General features: G+C 39.4%; 1 protein-coding gene across 1 annotated transcript; it reads left to right on the forward strand.

Annotated features, from left to right (window-relative positions):
• Window positions 1-202: 202 nt before the first annotated feature.
• LOC117268310 (NACHT, LRR and PYD domains-containing protein 12-like) lies at window positions 203-12,402 on the forward strand. The gene is made up of 8 exons (XM_033644654.2): window positions 203-314; window positions 1,025-2,885; window positions 4,196-4,372; window positions 4,455-4,628; window positions 4,718-4,888; window positions 5,600-5,773; window positions 9,865-9,911; window positions 10,242-12,402. Exons 1-8 carry the CDS (start codon window positions 221-223, stop codon window positions 10,757-10,759), a joined length of 3,216 nt encoding a protein of 1,071 aa, XP_033500545.2. The 5' UTR covers window positions 203-220; the 3' UTR covers window positions 10,760-12,402.
• Window positions 12,403-16,437: the final 4,035 nt, after the last annotated feature.

A 16,437-nucleotide genomic window follows, 5' to 3' on the forward strand; every position in this document is an offset into this window, starting at 1 on the left:
AAGGGACTCTTGTCTTCAAGAAGGAGCAAAGTGGCTCTGATTCAAAGTAAGTTTGAATACTGATATAAAATTGATCAAATATGATTTTGTTAATGTTATGATAAAAGATATTAGAATTTGGGCACAAAAACATTTTGCTGATTTACTCCAGAGTCAGCTCTATCAGAGCCAGAGACCTGACTCCCCAACACTGAGCCATCTGTCTATAAGTGACCAGTCCATGGGAATCCCTCTTGCTTTCAACAGTGAGACAATTCCAGCTGTCCATGTACAACAACCACTCAGTCAAGCTTTTAGAAAAGACTCTGAAAATGGTAAGACCAGAATCCATAAAGCATGAAGTTTTAAATTCTGCAGAATATTTATTATTTGTAGCCAAAAACTACATCATTTCAATGTTACCAATGTGAGTTAGGACACAGCAAGCTTGCAGTCGTGGAAGTTCGACTGAACTATAACTTCTTGTCAAGATGTATGCTGATGTATTTCTGAAAACATATATGTATATATATTTATATATATACACAGTTTTCAGTAAACAAGACTTTATCACCAGAGAAGATCATCATGCTCATTTTCCTTCCACACTAGTCACTTAAAACACAAAAGATAGCAGTAGTTATTGGACCAAGGTGCTTTGACAAAGCAAGACGTGACGGACAACTTGATTTTACTGCTCTCTGGTAGTCCGCCACTGTTGTTGCAAGAATTGGCATGTCTGAAATGAGGTGATGACATCATCATTTTCAATAAACTATCCATATGGATACACAGAAACTGGAGTTTTGAAGAATCTGCACCTTAGTTGGCGTTTTCAAAAATCTGCCTATGTGACCTAAAACTTGCATGGATGTGAGGCAAAAATGTTGAGGGAAAGAGTAGTTGTCAAAAATATCCGTAGACATGTGGACAAGACTTGAATGCTTCCTCCTGTAGTGCTTTTATTTTTGTAAAGACATAACATTGCTTCCTTCACTTCGCTTGTGACTGTAATTCTACTTTTTCTTTTTGATGCGTTTTTCAGTGACTGACGATGTGCAGGAGGCTTTAAACAAACATCGGATCAATCTTAAAAAGAAGTTTGAATATGTCATGGAAGGAAGTGCTGAAGAAAAAAGTGGAATCCATCTGAGCACCATTTACACAGAGCTCTACATCACAGAGGGGGAGTGTGAGGGGATTAATACTCAACATGAGGTGTGGCAGCTTGAAACAGTATTCACCCTAAAAACCTTCTGTGGCACAGCAATCAACTGCAATGACATCTTTAAGCCCTCAACTGGACAAAACGAATGTCTAAAGGTCTTGACCAAAGGCATCGCTGGCAGTGGAAAAACAGTTTGTGCACAGAAAGTCATCCTCGACTGGGTAGAAGGGAAAGCAAACCATACAGTGAAGATCTTGTTTGCGCTTCCATTTCGTGAGTTGAACTTGATCAAAGGTGCAAAGTACAGCCTGCTGGGCCTGCTAAGCCTTTTCCATCCATCACTAGAAAAACTCACAGTGGAGATGCTTACTATGTGGAAAGTTGCATTCATCCTGGATGGCCTTGATGAAAGCAGACTTACTCTGAATTTCAAATGCAATGAGCATGTGTCCAATGTCACACAAATATCCACAGTAGATAAACTGCTGACAAGCCTGATCAAAGGGAAACTGCTGCCCTCTGCTCTACTCTGGATAACCTGCAGACCTGCAGCAGCCAGTCTGATCCCTCCTCAGTATATCCACAGGGTGACAGAGGTACGAGGCTTTACTGACCCTCAGAAGGAGGACTACTTCAAGAAAAGATTTTGTGATGACGAGCAAGCTGGAAAAATCATCTCACACATCAGGGCACTGAAGAGCCTCCAGATCATGTGCCACATCCCAGTTTTCTGCTGGATGATTGCCACAGTGTTTGAGTACATGCAGAGTACAAATACAGGAGAGCTACCCAAGACCCTGACTGAGATGTACGCACACTTCCTGATGGTTCAAACACAGAGGAAGAATAATAAATATGGGAAAGCTGAGATGAATCAACGGGAGCTGATAAAGACCGACAAGGAAGTTCTTCTGAAGCTGGGGAGGCTAGCCTTTGAACATCTGGAGAAAGGTAACCTCATGTTCTACAAAGAAGACCTTGAGGAGTGTGGGCTTTATGTGAATGATGCTGCATTGTACTCCGGAGTGTGCACAGCTATCTTTAAAGAAGAGTGTGTACTCTTCAAGAAGATGGTCTACTGCTTTGTCCATCTAAGCATTCAGGAGTTTCTTGCTGCTGTCTATGCTTACCACTGTTACGCAACTCAGAACATAAATGCCATGAAGAGTTTCCTCAAACGAGATTCCACTCCCCCTGTACCATCAGAACTTATTGCAAATAAGTTATTCAAGAGAGCCATGCCAGAAATATCACACACTGAAAGCACAGGCAGTCTGTCTTTACATGAGCTTTTGGAGGGAGCTTTGGAAAAGGCCTTGGAGAGCAGGAACGGTCATCTCGATCTATTTGTCCGCTTTCTTCATGGACTCACAATCGAGTCTAATCAGCGTGCTTTAGGAGGCCTGATTGTCCAAAAGTCAAGACCAGAATCCATTAAAAAACACATCCGCACACTAAAAATGGTTCAAAGGAAGGCAGCCTCAACAGAGAGATGTATCAACCTTTTCCACTGCTTGACAGAAATGAACGACCACTCAGTAGACCAGGAAATTCAAGAGCTCCTGGAGTCTGAGAACAGATCAAAGCAGAAACTCTCCGCAGTTCAGTGCTCTACTCTGGCCTACAAACTGCTGATGTCAGAGAAAGTACTGGATAAGTTTGACCTCAGGACTTTCAACACTTTGGATGAAGGGCGTAGGAGACTGGTACCAGTGGTGAGAAACTGCACAAATGCTCAGTAAGTGTTTTACTGTTATTAAGACTTCACATTCACTTAAATCAGAGTTAAGCATGTAACAGTACACAGAGGTCATGGCTCCATGTAGGTTCTGTACAATGGGGAAAAAAATGTATATGGATCCGTTTGTTTTCATTTATTTAGAACAGACAGTAGTGTAAGTGTCAAAACCAGACAGAGTCGTCCTGCTGGGGACTGAGGTAACATTTTGCCCTCTGGCAACTTTGGTGAAGTATACTCATGATAAAAATGAGAAACATTTAAAGAGGTAACAGATAGGATTTGTTTTGTTTTGTTTTTTTAGCTTGGCACCACCTAGCGTCAGTGGTGTTGCATTGCACTGTCGCAACGACCAAATTGACCATGGGGATCAGAGATAATCAATAATAAATGACTCTATTAGACTCTCTAAATTAAATAAAATGTAGGCTGTAAAGTCATCAGTATACCTCTGTGTATATGTAGAATGAGAAGGTGTGTGGACAAATAAATGAGTAAAGAGACCGAGCAACAATTACCAGATTTATCTGAAGGAAAAACAAATAGTAATGCAAATAATTATACCAGAATGCACAGTACCAAACAAATCAAACATATAAACAGGTACATACCTGTTTATATGTTTGATTTGTTTGACCGTACAAACACAGCCTCTGTCTTTCATTCTTTCAAACATCATATCCAAAATTCGGTTGATATCCAAATCTTTCATAACATTTAAAAGACAGGTGTGTTTCTTTCTCTGACCAGAAATGTCTTTTGGGCATTTATTTCTACACCAGCCTTGCAAACTGTTGGCAAGGTGGTTTGTTAGCATGTACCAACGCACACAGCTGATTGTGAACAGGCAAGAGGCCATGTGTCGCAAATTGTGGTAAAAACCTCAGGTGTGGCACATATTCTGAATGCGCTGTATGCTTGTCCAAATTGCTCCTAAAATTTGACTAATATCAGCATATCCAACATGTCTTAATCAGGAACTGCTTCATGCAGAGACAGGCCTGGAATATTCAAACAGAATATACTGTATTTGTGATGCACATGAAATTCAGGATATTGTCATATTCTGAATAATACTGGAATATTAGTGTGCATGTAAATGCAGCCATTGTTTTACGGTTATGATTTTGCAGAACTGTATTTCATATTGGTATACATCCCAGCTGCTGAGCCACAAATATACATTGGCTACATGGTCATTATTTGTCACACTTTCTATGGTTCTGCTCCCTTTTTACATTTTAGTATGAAATATTTTGTATTTTCATTAGCCTTCTGTGTATAAATCAAGCTGAATTTTGTATCAACAGACTCTCTGGCTGTGGACTCAAAACTGAAGATGTTTGTGATGTCGTGGCTTCAGCCCTGAGCTCCAATCCCTCCCATCTGAGAGAGCTGGACCTGAGTAACAATGAGCTTCAGGATTCAGGAGTGAAGCTGCTGTCCGCTGGACTCCAGAGTGTGAACTGTAAATTGAGTAACTTAAGGTCAGACACTCTTAAATGTGTTCTTTATTTGTGTTTAACATTGTATAAAAATGTTAAATGAGAGACCTCTCTTTACACTTAGATTAAAGCAATGCAAGTTGTCAGGAGAGAGCTGTAAAACGCTGGCATCAACTCTCAGCTCCAGTTCCTCTAGTGTTAGAGAGCTGGATCTGAGCAACAACGAGCTGAGGGATTCAGGAGTGGAGTGGTTGTCTGCTCTGCTGGAGAGGTCAGATCCTTCACTGGAGGCTCTGAGGTAAATACTTTTTCTTGAAATGTAGCTTTTTTTTTTAATCTTCTCAAGTGTACAGAAAACACATTAAAACTAAGTACATGTTTTTTCAGACTCAATCAGTGTGGAGTCACAGAGAAGTCTTGTGAGTCACTTGCATCAGCTTTCAGTTCTGACATGTCCCTGAAAGAGCTGGACCTGAGCAACAATGACCTAAGGAGCTCTGGAGCGACACTCCTGTCTGCTGGACTGCAGAGTCCAAAATGTAAACTAGAGACTCTGAGGTAAGTTTGGCATCACCTTTAAATGTTCCTCTGGTGTTCACTTTGCAACAAAAGAATCACTACTGGCCATCCCATCAGGCAAGAGAGAAGTGCAAGGAGAAGTTCACTCTAGCCACTTAATTGATCTGTTAAAGTGGAACCTTTGTTCCTGTCTATGTAAGGAGGAAATGTTAGTGTAAAATGTTTGAAGGTGCAAAATCTGGTGGCAACACAAGAGGTCAGTGAGAGCATACATACAAAACTTAGGATACAAACATGTAGGAGCAATGACATAAATTATGTGAGTGGATCATGTAATGTAAGTATCATATTTGATGTGTTGGGCTAGCGACCAATAAGTAGCTGCATGTAGCCACATGCTAACAGAAACACGCAATGTTGTTTGCTGATGTTGGTAATTTGTCCCACGTTTTAGATAATGTTTCCGGCTGGAACATGTTGGGTTGTGAAGATCTTGGTTTACAAGTTTTTCTAAGAGATTTTTACTTTTTCCACTTTGCAATCAGAGACGGTTTTTATGGGAGGGGAGTTTAAAGGGCCAGGTGCTATAATGGAGTGTTTCAGACAGAGGGTGAAAACAGGTATATTAAGGCGGACAGTGTAAGAAAAAAAGTGTTTTTTGAACAATGAGGCATGCACACGTGCTCTAGTAGAAACCTAAAATACAATGTATGAACCTGAGTATAATATGTCTCCTTTAACTCCATTCAGGCTGTCAGGCTGTCTGATCACAGAGGATGGCTGTGTTTCTCTGGCCTCAGCTCTGAACTCCAACCCCTCGCATCTAAGAGAGCTGGACCTGAGCTATAATCATCCAGAAGACTCAGGAGTGACACTGCTATCTGCTGGGCTCAAGGATCCACACTGGACACTGGATACTCTCAGGTAAGTTGCACTTAAAAGAGTTACAAAGTGGGCAAATCTGGTTCCAGAATGAGCTCTAATAATCATTGGTTATGATTAGCGCTTCCTAATGCTGTGTTCACATTATGAGTGACAACACAACAGTGTGACCAGCTACGTCATCGCTGAGTCGTTGTTGAAGTACACTGCCTGGCCAAAAAAAAAGTCGCCACCTGGATTTAACTAAGCAAATAGGTACGAGCCTCCTATTGGATAATTACTGCATGGGCGATTATCTTTCAGCTGGCAACAAGTTATTTAACCCCAACTGGTGCAATGAGTTGCTTCTCATTTCCTAAACAACCATGTCGAAAGACACATCCCGTGGTCGCGGAAAAGATGTTAGTCTGTTTGAGAAGGGTCAAATCATTGGCATGCATCAAGCAGAGAAAACATCTAAGGAGATTGCAGAAACTACTAAAATTGGGTTAAGAACTGTCCAACGCATTATTAAAAACTGGAAGGATAGTGGGGACCTATCGTCTTCGAAGAAGAAATGTGGCCGGAAAAAAATCCTCAATGATCGTGATCGGCGATCACTTAAACGTTTGGTGAGATCAAATCGAAGAAAAACAACAGTAGAACTCAGGGCTATGTTTAATAGTGAAAGTAAGAGCATTTCCACACGCACAATGCGAAGGGAACTCAAGGGATTGGGACTGAACAGCTGTGTAGCCTTAAGAAAACCACTAATCAGTGAGGCTAACTGGAAAAAAAGGCTTCAATTTGCTAGGAGCATAAAGATTGGACTCTGGAGCAATGGAAGAAGGTCATGTGGTCTGATGAGTCCAGATTACCCTGTTCCAGAGTGATGGGTGCATCAGGGTAAGAAGAGAGGCAGATGAAGTGATGCACCCATCATGCCTAGTGCCTACTGTACAAGCCTGTGGGGGCAGTGTTATGATCTGGGGTTGCTGCAGTTGGTCAGGTCTAGGTTCAGCAACAGTATGTGCTCAAAGAATGAGGTCAGCTGACTACCTGAATATACTGAATGACCAGGTTATTCCATCAATGGATTTTTTCTTCCCTGATGGCACGGGCATATTCCAAGATGACAATGCCAGGATTCATCGGGCTCAAATTGTGAAAGACTGGCTCAGGGAGCATGAGACATCATTTTCACACATGGATTGGCCACCACAGAGTCCAGACCTTAACCCCATTGAGAATCTTTGGGATGTGCTGGAGAAGGCTTTGCGCAGCGGTCAGACTCTACCATCATCAATGCAAGATCTTGGTGAAAAATTAATGCAACACTGGATGGAAATAAATCTTGTGACATTGCAGAAGCTTATCGAAACAATGCCACAGCGAATGCGTGCCGTAATCAAAGCTAAAGGCGGTCCAACGAAATATTAGAGTGTATGACCTTTTTTTTTGGTGGTGACTTTTTTTTTGGCCAGGCAGTGTATTTGCTCAAGTGCTCGTTGATATAGTTACGTCGCCACAGGCTTGTATTTGTCTGCTACTTGCCACAAAGTATCTCGAGTGAACATGTTCTTGAGTTTGTACTTGGTTAAAAATAGATATTTTATCAATGTATAAGCATTGCATTTTCCCACCCCATTTCATCCCGTGTGCACCACAATGCACAGACAGCTAGCATAGCATCAGCTAACTAAGCTAAATAACACAGCTAAACCAAAATATCTGATTGGTTGACGCCTCACTGAAGCATCATTGGAGCACTGAAAACAGGTGAAGCCAGCTCAGCTTTGATTTGTAGCACGTCATGCCCGTCCACAGCAACAAGTATCGGGTGTCATTTTGTAGCCTCAAGTCAGGGGCACCATCAGGAATTTTGGGCCCCATGAAAAAAAATCACATTGGCCCCCACCCTGCGCAGCTGTTGTCACCACATCTCTAGGACCTAACTGAACCATTAAAAGCTTTACTTAACTTTAACTTTGAAGGCTTGCAACTGTCTTGCTTCTTGTAGTTCAATGCTACCAGTACAATATTTACTGCTAGTGAGTTGTACATGCAACAGTCTGCATACAGTATGCAATTCACTATTTGATGCAAGATTAAAAGCCACCATAAAACATGTGCTAAATGCTTTTAAGCACCTTTTACAGTTTTTACAGTTCAAATGTATCTTTTACAGTTTAAATGTAATTTTTATTGTAAAATCCCAAAATGGAAAATTCTCTTAACATTAATGAAAGACTTAAAAAAAACTTAAATATACATTAACTTTTCAATCAAAATAAATTAAGATCATCATCTCAAAATAATGAAAACAGCAGATTTTTTGACTTAGCTGCACATATATGCCAACAAGAAAATAAAGTTGAAATGGAAAATTATATTAAAAGGCCTCATGGAGGTGCTGAGTTAGGCTACTTAATGTTTCCAACTGTCCAGCATCCAGTACAGACAGTTGTAGGCTATTTTTGTTTCATAATAATCATTATATGGAAAAATAATTTGTTTGAATTTCTGTCATTAAAAAATACTTCATTTTCATTTTTGCAATGGTAAAAAAGAGCAAGAGACAGACTCCCTGCAATGATGCTAACTGGCATGTTATTCAGCACAATGTTGCTCACCTTCATTGGGACGGGGAGGGGTAAAGTTGTGAGGAGACAGGGCTGTTGCTTCTGACTTATCTGTTGTTGTGTCTGGTAAAAGGGACAGGGACAACTGATTTAATATGAATATCTTGCTAAACATTTACCTGCACTGGTTAATGTAGGTTAAAAAGGAATGAAATGTAGGCTAACACTAGTCTGTAGCTAGCTTATTTCACTATGGACATTAAGCTAACAGGTTAATTTCTACCACTCACAGACTATAAGCTACCCACCTTTCTTGGAGAAAAACTGGGTCACATATTGACACCCTTTCTTTTGCCTCTCCTCTCTCCTTTCTCTCTTTCCTTTTGTGAAAATCAGATTTTCTTATAGTACTAGCCTAGGTTGCATGATGATGACTGTAGCGTTCTAGCGCAACTGCTGACTGCTACTAGGCACAGTCAGTGTGCTAGGGCAGGACCAAACCATTTCATGCTGATACAGGGGGATGGTCAGTCAATATATGTTATTGAACTGCTTTCATAATGACATTGTTGCGGCAACTTAATTGCCGCCTGAGTTATGGTTTGTGACTTTTTTTTTCCAGGTAAAGAGACATACATTTATGTACTACTGATGCTTTAGAAGGAAGTGGTTGAGGAAGATGGTGGGCGCACAAAGTACAGCACCTTGATGCCAGAAGCCTAGGCTCACGTCCAGACTCCTGTCTGTGGTTTAGGCAACAAAAGCACTTTGTTTGAAGTTTAGGGAAAGATTGTGATTTCAGTTACATTTTAATGAAACTGAAATGACACAGACTCTTGTCTTGGGTTTAGACAACAAATGCACTTTGGTTAAGTTTAGTTAAATGTTAATTAAAAGGGTAAAAAAAACAAAAACAAAACTGAACACTGTATTGCAAGATTGCTAATTACAGTAGAAAATAACTTAAAAATATGTTGTCAGTGAACTTTTTGCTGATGTGTTGGGATAAACATTTTTGTGACTGGCCAGATACACTAATGAGCAGTATTTCCTCATTGTAGTAATAGAAAACATAATTCGCTCAGCATTACTTTCCCTTAAAACATATGTGCTCTTTCAGATTAGTTGTATACAAATGGAATTTCTAGAAGACAGGCCTGAGTGATACTGACGTGTACTGACATAACTGTAAGGTGCAAAGGGCATGACCACCTTTCACACATATGTGCAGAACACACACTTGTGGTGGTTTTGCCTCCCTTTGTAGTCAATATGCATCTTTTCATAGTTTTTTGTTATTTTGTAGTAATTTTGTGTCTCCTTGTGGTTGTTTTGTGTCTCCTTGTGGTCAGTTTGAGTCTTTACCTGGTTAGTATGTATTAATTCAAGTGACATTTTGTAGGTAAAGGCCAGGGGGCCCCTGTCACTTTGGGCCCCTGGGCCTGTACCTGGTCATCCTGTTCAGTAATCCATCCATCGTTAGATTGAATTATAAAAGCATGTCACTTAAGTGTCCTCTCCTAACAATGAGTTTACTTGACTTTCAGACTGTCTGTTGTTTTTTTTCTACAGAGTGGACCATGGAGGTGAACACAGGTTAATCTCTGGGCCGAGGAAATGTGAGTAATGATGTCTGATTAAATTAGTAAATTATCAGTAAAAGTACAGAGGTATTATTAATAAAATTTAGTATCAAAGTATCAGCAGTAAAAGCACACAAGTCTTATAGTGCAGTGCTGGCAATAAATCCATTCCCTCAGACAGAAACCATTCAACATAACATCATCTTCCTTAGTTGTACAGTGGATCAGCATGCTTTATTATTTGTCTTTTTACACTTTCACATGAGAAAAAGCTTTCAGGGAAAAAAGTGGATGACTTTACCGAAGAAAGAAAGTGATAAACATTTCACACAATATTATAATCTTTCACTGCGTCTCTACCTGCAGATTTATTCCGGCCCACATTGGACCCAAACACAACACACAAACGCCTGTCTCTGTGTGAACAGAGCGGACAGGTCTCACATACAGAAGAATGGCATCCTTATCCTGATCATCCTGAACGATTTTACTTACAAGATCAGGTGTTGTGTCGAGAGGGTCTGACTGGGTGCTCCTACTTGGAGGTAGATATGGCTGGTGGAGCTTTCATCGGTGTGGCATACAAAGGAATCAACAGAACTGGTTCCTATGAAAGCTGGCTCGGATACAATGACAAGTCATGGTGTGTCAGCTGTTTTGGTCGTAACTACAAGGTATTGCATGACTGGAGAGAGACCAACATACCAATTGCCATCACATCACCTAGAGTAGGAGTGTATCTGGACTGGCCAAGAGGCACTCTGTCTTTCTACAAAGTTACTTCTGAAAGCTTAGTCCACCTGCACACTTTCCACCACAGATTCACAGAGGCGCTCTACCCTGGTTTTTATGTATCGTACAATACATCACTGTCTCTGTGTTAGTCTTCTAAAGACTGCAATTACCACCTTGCAGTTCTATGCCTCTGTGAACCTGTCAAGTCGCAGTTCACATCCATGTCTGTCCAGACTCATATGTCATCATGACAGAAGACAATGCTTCAACTACGGATCTTGTTGCAACAACGCTACATATTCTAAAACATGGATGCTTCACACACATCTTCAACCTGGCAGCACAGTTTTATACACTCAGCACAGTTTCAAGGTGGACACCCAAGATTAGTGTCACCAGTTCAGTATCTGATCAAAAGTCTCCCCTTTTGTTGTTTTTCATAAGATGTGGTGTTGAATAGTGGGCAGAAAACATTATGATGTCACAGTGGAGGTGACCTTTGACCTTTTGGATATAAAATATCAACACTTCATCATTTTGTCTTATTAGACACTTGTATTAAATGTTGTTAGTGCGTAGTGTTCATTTATTCTTGAGTTATGGCCAAAAACATGTTTTGTGAGGTTATAGTGACCTTGACCTTTGACCACTAAATTCTAATAAGTTCATCGTTGAGTCCAAGTGAATGTTTATGCCAAATTTGAAGAAATTCCCTCAAAGCCTTCTTGAGATACAGCGTGAACAAGAATGAGAGAGACATGAGACCACAGTGACTTTGACCTTTGACCCTCAACCGCCAGATTTGAATCAGTTAATTGTTGTGCCCAAGTGGATGTTTGTCCCAAAATTAAAGAACTTCGCTCAGGGTGTTCTTGAGTTATCGCATTGGACGTACAAAAAGATGGACTGATGAATGGACAGATGGACAACCTGAAGATATAATGCCTCTGGCCACAGCTGTTGCAGGCATGGAGTCCTAAAAAGTCAATACAAGTAAATACAAGCTTTGTTTCCACTGAGGGAAATGGTTTCAGCTTTTGAAAACACCCCCATTTTCACAGGTAACTTAGCCTGTCCCCCCGCTGCAGGAAATAATGGATTAATCCTGGAAAGCTGCTGATGTAGCACTTTTCTCCTTATGAAAGTAACACGGTGATTATTCAACTAATGAGAATTTGGTCGGACGAGAGCATAGCGACCAAATATAGACTAGTCGACCAGGAGACTACAGCCCTACAAATTTGGCATGGATGTGGAAGAGTCTGGTTAATAATTCCACTAACACAAACGAAATGAGCAGATGACAATGCTGCACGTAAAACAACTGTGTAGTTTCCACAGCTCCGCTCCCTCCGCCCCTCTCCTTCTCCGGATACACACAGGTGACGGTCAGTCAGAGACTTTTCACGTTTAAATTGTGCGATTAATGGAGGTTCTTTAACTATTTCGCTACCAAGTGGGCGAAATATGGAAAGAATACAATAAAGATTTGTAGAAAAAGAGAGGATTAAAAGATTTGACTTCAAGAGGGGGATGATTCAAAGGCAGTGTGCAGATTCAGATTCTGTGTGAAATATGTACTCATCATTCAGATCTTGTTCAGCATACCAGCAGTGTTACAGTGAAAGTAAAATGGCTCATTATATGCAACTTCTTTACTTTCATTTTCATTCATTCATTAATTTTTTCCACGTTTTGGGTTGGCTAGTTGGTTTGGAAGAATTCAAGGGCAATAAATATCATGTATTTGTAAAGTAATTTTGAAACGGTTGCTTATGAAACGCTGATAAGTCCATGCATATACTGCATTCTATATATATATATATATATATATATATATATATATATATATATATATATATATATATATATATATATATATATACATATGTGTATATATATATATACATATGTGTATATATATATATACATATGTGTATATATATATATATATATATATATATATATATGTATATATGTGTATATATAGACAGATTAACTAATACAGTTGCCTCTAGCTATAGGTTGTCATTTTCCTGCCAAACAATGCAAACATTCCATAAACATTCCGCATTTTCTATCACTTCCAGAGTGAGCAAGTACCTTGTTGCTGGTATAAAAACAGAAATTGTGGAAAGAGGTATGTTGAACTGCACTCTGTCTTGGTAGTTTTGCTGAAAAAGTCAACTTTGTTCATTTGCAGAATGAGGGAAATTTAGTGTAAATATTGAGATTTAGTGTTAATATTCAGAATTTCTTTTATTTATTTTTTTTATCATACAGTCCAGATGTAAAAACTATTATCCAACACTTAAGGGCACTTGCCCCAGGATATTTATTTTTTATATTAAGATTTGGACCTCTAGCAAGATGGTCATGATGGTTCAATGGATATGTTCTGTTTTGGACACAATATTCTTCCAAATTAGCGTTAGTGTATTTTAATATTCAGAATTTTGCTTCGACAAGCTCTCTTTTTTGACCATACACCTGTTTGCATCTCATAACGTTGCGACTATTCATTCCCATTCCGAATTCCCCAGATCCACTTTGTGTGAACAAATCCAACACCATCAAGTTGCAGGAGAGAACCATGGAGAACTAATGTTAGATTACGGAGTATGATTTGGAAAAATTGATACCAAAGACAATTTTGTTCATTCACAAAAACTTTGTGGTGGTCAACGAAGAAATTAATTGCAGTATGCAAAACATGCAGGCTAAAAGTTACAGACTTACAGAGACACAACAGCTTCCAAAAAAAAATATTTTAAGAAAAACAAATTCTAAAAAGCATTCAAGATTTTGGTAAATTTAATATATTATTTTGTTGGCATAAATGGCATCTCATTTGCTGAGGAGCACATTATATGACTTGTTTAGGACTGAAAACTGAAAGTTTAGGACTTGGGAATTGACTTGAGTGGAAAGTCATGAGGCTTACTCATGACATGCAAAACAATGACTTGGCTCCACATCTGTCAATTAAGTCTTCAGAACTATTAAGACCACATAAAATTCATTGGCTACAGTCAGTTAAAGCCAGGTGTGTACTATTGCCAGTCCACAGGATTACAGCTCCTCACATCGCAAAAACAACCATATCAGAAAGAAACATTAGATGCAGTGATGAGTTGACACGGTTGTATGAAGCTTTGGGTCTTTCTTTCTATTTGTGGTCCCTGGAAAGTGGGAATTTTGAGGATATCCACATATTAAAACCTGCATAAAGAGTTTGAGGTTTATTGCTAAGGAGAACAAATTGTTATGTTCAGTTTTATTTAAAATGATGGCAAACACTTTGTATGGTCACTGTGATGATTCAGGAAAATTTTGAAAAGAAATCTAAATTCAAACAGTGAAGAGGATATATTGAAACACAGTAGCTGACACTGCTGGGTCAGTCAAAGAGACAGTAGACAAATTTACACATTACAGAATTATATAAAGGTAATTCTACCCACCAGTTACACTTCAGAGAGCAGATACATTTCTTCATTTAATGTGGGATTGTTCTTTGGTTTCTCCTTTCTGGAAACAAGTAAGAAACAAGTCTCACCACCTGATCAAACTAGCACTTGGCTTATATTGGAGGGCTTTACCGTGCTACAAGAATTGTTCTCCACCATTGCAAGAGTCAGACAAAGCCTCATTCTGATGAATAGTTAATATTAATGATGGACATAACTTCTTCTCTAATCACAGGAACTAATAATTACCAAGGTGAGTTTTTTGATGCCAGGTCCCAGTTTTTTTATGTATAAAGACAGAAGCATGGCATGATGAAAATACTGCTGCTATGTTATATTTATGTTGTGTTCTTTTATTTTCCTTTTTTTTTTACCTAGGTTAACTACTGTATGTACCCAGATTTGTTTTGTTTTGATCTATATTTGTTATTCAAAAAGTTATTATCACATCTTTGATGAAGGCTATTTGTTCAGAGGGGCTGAATGAAATGATGTCATCGTGCAACATATTACAGTAACATATAAATAAATCCATTGTACAAAAAAGTCTACGTGCAAAATACTTTTCTGCCTTAATACCTGGACCCAGAGGTGTTAGCCAACTATAGACCAATATCTAATCTTCCCTTTATGTCAAAGATCCTTGAGAAAGTAGTCGCAGACCAGCTGTGTGATTTTCTCCATGATAATAATTTATTTGAGGGATTTCAGTCAGGATTTAGCACTGAGACAGCACTAGTTAAAATTACAAATGACCTTCTGATTGCTTCAGACAAAGGACTCGTCTCTGTACTTGTTTTATTAGATCTTAGTGCGGCGTTTGACACAATTGACCATCAAATTCTACTGCAGAGACTGGAACACTTAGTTGGCCTAAAAGGTTCTGCACTAAGCTGGTTTAAATCTTATTTATCTGATATTCAGTTTGTTGATGTTCATAATGAATCATTCTTACGTACCAAAGCTTGTTTTAGAGTTCCGCAAGGTTCTGTGCTCGGACCAATCCTATTTACTCTATATATGCTTCCTTTAGGTAACATCATTAGAAATCACTCTATAAATTTCCATTGTTATGCGGATGATACTCAGTTGTGTTTATCGATGAAGCCAGAAGAAAGTAATCAATTAACTAAACTCCATAACTGCCTTAAAGACATAAAAACTTGGATGAGCACCAATTTCCTGATGTTAAATTCAGACAAAACTGAAGTTATTGTTCTTGGCCCCAAACAACTCAGAGACTCTTTATCTGATGACATAGTTTCTCTAGATGGCATTGCTCTGGCTTCTAGCACTACCGTAAGAAACCTTGGAGTAATATTTGATCAAGATTTGTCTTTTAATTCTCATTTAAAACAAACCTCACGGACTGCATTTTTTCATCTGCATAATATTGCGAAAATTAGGCCTATCCTGACCCGAAAAGATGCAGAAAAATTGGTCCACGCTTTTGTTACCTCAAGGCTGGATTACTGTAATTCTCTTTTATCAGGTAGCTCTAGTAAGTCCTTAAAAACTCTCCAGCTAATTCAGAATGCAGCAGCACGTGTACTAACAGGAACTAAGAAACGAGATCATATTTCTCCTGTTTTAGCTTCTCTGCACTGGCTCCCTGTAAAGTCCAGAATTGAATTTAAAATCCTACTGTTAACTTATAAAGCTCTAAATGGTCAAGCTCCATCATATCTTAGAGAGCTCATAGTGCCATATTATCCCACCAGAACACTGCGCTCTGAGAACGCAGGGTTACTCATGGTCCCTAAAGTCTCCAAAAGTAGATCAGGAGCCAGAGCCTTCAGCTATCAGGCTCCTCTCCTGTGGAATCATCTTCCTGTTACGGTTCGGGAGGCAGACACCGTCTCCACATTTAAGACTAGACTTAAGACTTTCCTCTTTGATAAAGCTTATAGTTAGGGCTGGCTCAGGCTTGCCCTGTACCAGCCCCTAGTTAGGCTGACTTAGGCCTAGTCTGCCGGAGGACCCCCCATAATACACCGGGCACCTTCTCTCCTTCTCTCTCTCTCTCTCTCTCTATATATATATATATATATATATCCCTCTCGTATTCTATTACTGCATCTTGCTAACTCGGCCATTCTGGATGTCACTAACTCGGCTTCATCTCCAGAGCCTTTGTGCTCCACTGTCTCTCAGATTAACTCATATCGCAGCGGTGCCTGGACAGCGTGACGTGTGTGGTTGTGCTGCTGCCGTGGTCCTGCCAGATGCCTCCTGCTGCTGCTGTTGCCATCATTAGTCATTAGTCATACTTCTACTGTTATTATACACATATGGCTATTGTCACACATGTATACTGCCAGATATTAATACATACTTTCAACATATTGTACCACAGT

The sequence above is a fragment of the Epinephelus lanceolatus genome, chromosome 18, assembly GCF_041903045.1.
Source record: "Epinephelus lanceolatus isolate andai-2023 chromosome 18, ASM4190304v1, whole genome shotgun sequence".
Lineage (NCBI taxonomy): Eukaryota > Metazoa > Chordata > Actinopteri > Perciformes > Serranidae > Epinephelus > Epinephelus lanceolatus.